The sequence below is a fragment of the Pinus tabuliformis genome, chromosome 6 (genome assembly GCF_031772625.1).
Source record: "Pinus tabuliformis cultivar Carrire ecotype Pingquan chromosome 6, CPIR1, whole genome shotgun sequence".
Taxonomy (NCBI): domain Eukaryota; kingdom Viridiplantae; phylum Streptophyta; class Pinopsida; order Pinales; family Pinaceae; genus Pinus; species Pinus tabuliformis.
Window position 1 is genome coordinate 135460091 of NC_142292.1, and position 3133 is coordinate 135463223.

General features: G+C 35.5%; 1 protein-coding gene across 1 annotated transcript; it reads left to right on the forward strand.

Annotated features, from left to right (window-relative positions):
* Nucleotides 1-2026: 2026 nt before the first annotated feature.
* Nucleotides 2027-2749, forward strand: LOC149257726 (ethylene-responsive transcription factor ERF106-like). The gene has a single exon (XM_089370146.1). The coding sequence runs from the start codon at nt 2068-2070 to the stop codon at nt 2611-2613; it is 546 nt and encodes a 181-aa protein (XP_089226272.1). The 5' UTR covers nt 2027-2067; the 3' UTR covers nt 2614-2749.
* Nucleotides 2750-3133: the final 384 nt, after the last annotated feature.

Genomic DNA, 3133 nt, shown 5'->3' on the forward strand with positions numbered 1-3133 from the left:
AACTCTCCAGCAGTTTGCTGCCACAATGACTAAGGAGCACATGGCTGTGGTTCAAAGCAGTGAATTTAAACTCACCGCTCTGCATGAGGAGGTTGATACTATAAGCAGAAAGCTCACTGTCCTAATCAAGCTGCTCAGGAAAAGCATTGAGCAAGACAGCAAGCCTCCAGAGCCACATCGGGGTGGTCCGTCGAATGTCAACCAGGACAATGCACTCAACTGCAAAGAGATGCACACAGTGCCAGACTCCCCAAAAAAATTCTGATCAGTCTTCCCTGTCCCTCTGTCGGACTTTGGCATGTATGTTTTGTTTTCATTTTCTCAGTTATGTGCTTGCCAGTTTTCTTGGCCCAAGTCGCCCTGCGCGGTGCACTTTTTCGGCAGCACTATGTCTCTTATGTTTGCTACTATCCCTGTCTTATGTTTCAAACTGTTTTTAGCTGGTAAGACCTGCCTCATAGCGGCCAGTCAACTGCCTCGGCAGAATTTTTATACTATATGTTACTCCTGTTAATATCAAAGCTTATTTACACAAAAAATGTATATGATATGTGTAGTCATGTCCACTTTGTGGGACGTGCGGTTGTATTCGAATATAAAAAATAGCTTATTAAAAGGTATTTCAAACCTATCTTTCCCGTTTCCATTTTCGTGGACTCATCCTCCTTGTCCGTGGTCTTTTAATCCATGCTCGTTTTCTCACTTGTTATTTTTCCTAATTCATGGAATCATGGAATTTTATGATTAAATAGGCTAATCAATTAATTTTCTAATTCAGGGAGTTTTATGATTAAAAATGTTAATAAATTCAGTATTTTCAAATATTTTAGAGAAGAGTAATAATATTAATTTATCCATTTTAATTCTTTTTAAGCTGGAGTATGTTTAACTTTAGAGTATTCTTTATAATTACGTTTACTTAGTTGCTAATTTATTTGTAAAACTTTAATAAATAATGTACTTTATAAGCTATCTATTAGTTTCCTTAAAATTTTGTATTTAAATATGAAGTTGTCTTATAGATTATGTAGATGGAATAAGTTTTTAATCTACTTTCCATGTCCATGAGTATTTCTGGTAAGTGATGAATTTATCATGCTTTTGAATAGTCTATTTAGCACTCACGGTATCAAGTGATGTTCATATGGATGAAGAAGTTGGATTGAAACTAGAAAAATGAATCACATAGTATCAATCATCATTTTTTGGTCTTCCAACACACAACCAACACAAAGGTCATAAATGAATAACATACTCTATGGACATAATCCTACTTCTTCACCCATATGAACACCACTTGATATAATAAATTCCAAATAGACTAGTCAAAATCATGAAAAATTCTTAGAAATAATAACTCTGAGCATCTAGATCATTAAAATAAACCAAAACAACTAAAAAGTCTTATGGAAATTAGATAATAAAACACCCCCAAGCAACCTTAAAACTGTAACTGAATTCAACTGATATTTTTCCATAAAAATAAAATCATTTTACTACAATTTTAACATCTTTCACTAAAAACTTAACAACTTAATATATTCTTAAAAAAAATTAATAATTTCTTAAATTAAAAAAGGCTAAACTTGGAAAAATTGAAAGATGAGGAGACTAAATTTTGCACCAGCTAAGTTCCATAAATTTTAAGGCATTTCCTATGAGTTTTATTCCATTTTATATCGATCCAAATGCTTAGAGAGTTGTAACACAACCTAATAGTAATTAATTATATATATTATATGTGATATATATAGGGTATTTTAGTAAGGAGTAGTGTAGACAGGCCTTATCCCATACCGTCATAGTGTAAGATCATGACTAAAAGGCCTAAGGAGTCAATGAAAAGGGCTGGCGTGCGACGGTCAGAAGGATGACCGACGCCATTAACGCACGTGCAGACTCAAAAAGAATTGGCATGATTCAATGTATGTACTGTTACAATTGCAACCGACGAAAATGACAATGCAACCATTATATTTCTCTCACTCTCGCTTTCTCCGCCTGGTACGAAATCATTCCATTTTAACGTGATTGTATTCGGGACTCGTAGGAGGGGTGAGCAACACCATGAACATCGAAATGTGGAATATGTTAGAGTTGATCCGCCACCATTTGCTAGAAGTGGAGGATGAAATAGATATTGAAGGAGGAAATCAATTAGTGTCATCGTCCATCTCCTCCACATTCGTAGCCAGTGCCAGCAGATTAACATCTGATAATGAATTTGCAGAAACAGAAGATTATTCCTCCTCTTCTTGCTCTTCTGTGTGCACAGTTACAAAAAGTGAAGAGGCATTTAAGGGGAAGCCGCAGGCACAAAACGAAGAGAATAAGGAAAGGCTCTACAGAGGAGTCAGGCGGCGGCCGTGGGGTAAATTCGCAGCGGAAATCAGGGACCCTGCCAAGAAAGGGGCCAGAATTTGGCTCGGCACTTTCATCACCGCCGAAGAGGCCGCTCTCGCATATGACCGCGCTGCCTTCAGAATCCGCGGAGCCAAGGCTCTTGTTAACTTCCCTTTAGCCTTTGTTTCCAATTCAGAGAATGAATCAGCAGTAGGTCACATGGGGCAAAAGAGGAAGAGAGGAAATGACAGCAACGGACATTGGAGTTAAGGAGTTGGGGGGTGTGCTAGGATAATGAATAAATTAATATGCTTTTCGTCATGATTACGGTTTTATTATGATTGTGTGAATGTATTTACGTTTGTGATTATGAGAAGGCCAAGTTGATATTGCTCTAATTAATAAAATCTCCAGCAAATTTGATGAAACTATCTTCAACTCCTCCACCCTCATTGCCGTTATGTAATTTTAAGATTTTGATGAAGGTTCTGGATAACATAATTATGACAAAAGGTGAATGAGAAACATTTTAGATTTTAACTGTAACTGTATTTATTATTATATAACATAATGTTTAGTTGTTGGGTTATGTTTGAAAATAAAATAATGTTTAGTAGTTGAGTTATGTTTGAAAATAGATTACAGTATAATATCTAATATCTAACTGTAGTTATTGGCCTTTTAAATCATCTTTGTTAAATAGCTGGTCAACAATAAACACCGCCCACAATTAATTATTTTTAATAAGCTTTCAATCATTAATAATATATAATCAAATCATATATGTGAA

Bases quoted from the DNA above. Each gene is read 5' to 3' on its own strand.
- LOC149257726 (XM_089370146.1), top strand. From the start codon at position 2,068: ATGAACATCGAAATGTGGAATATGTTAGAGTTGATCCGCCACCATTTG.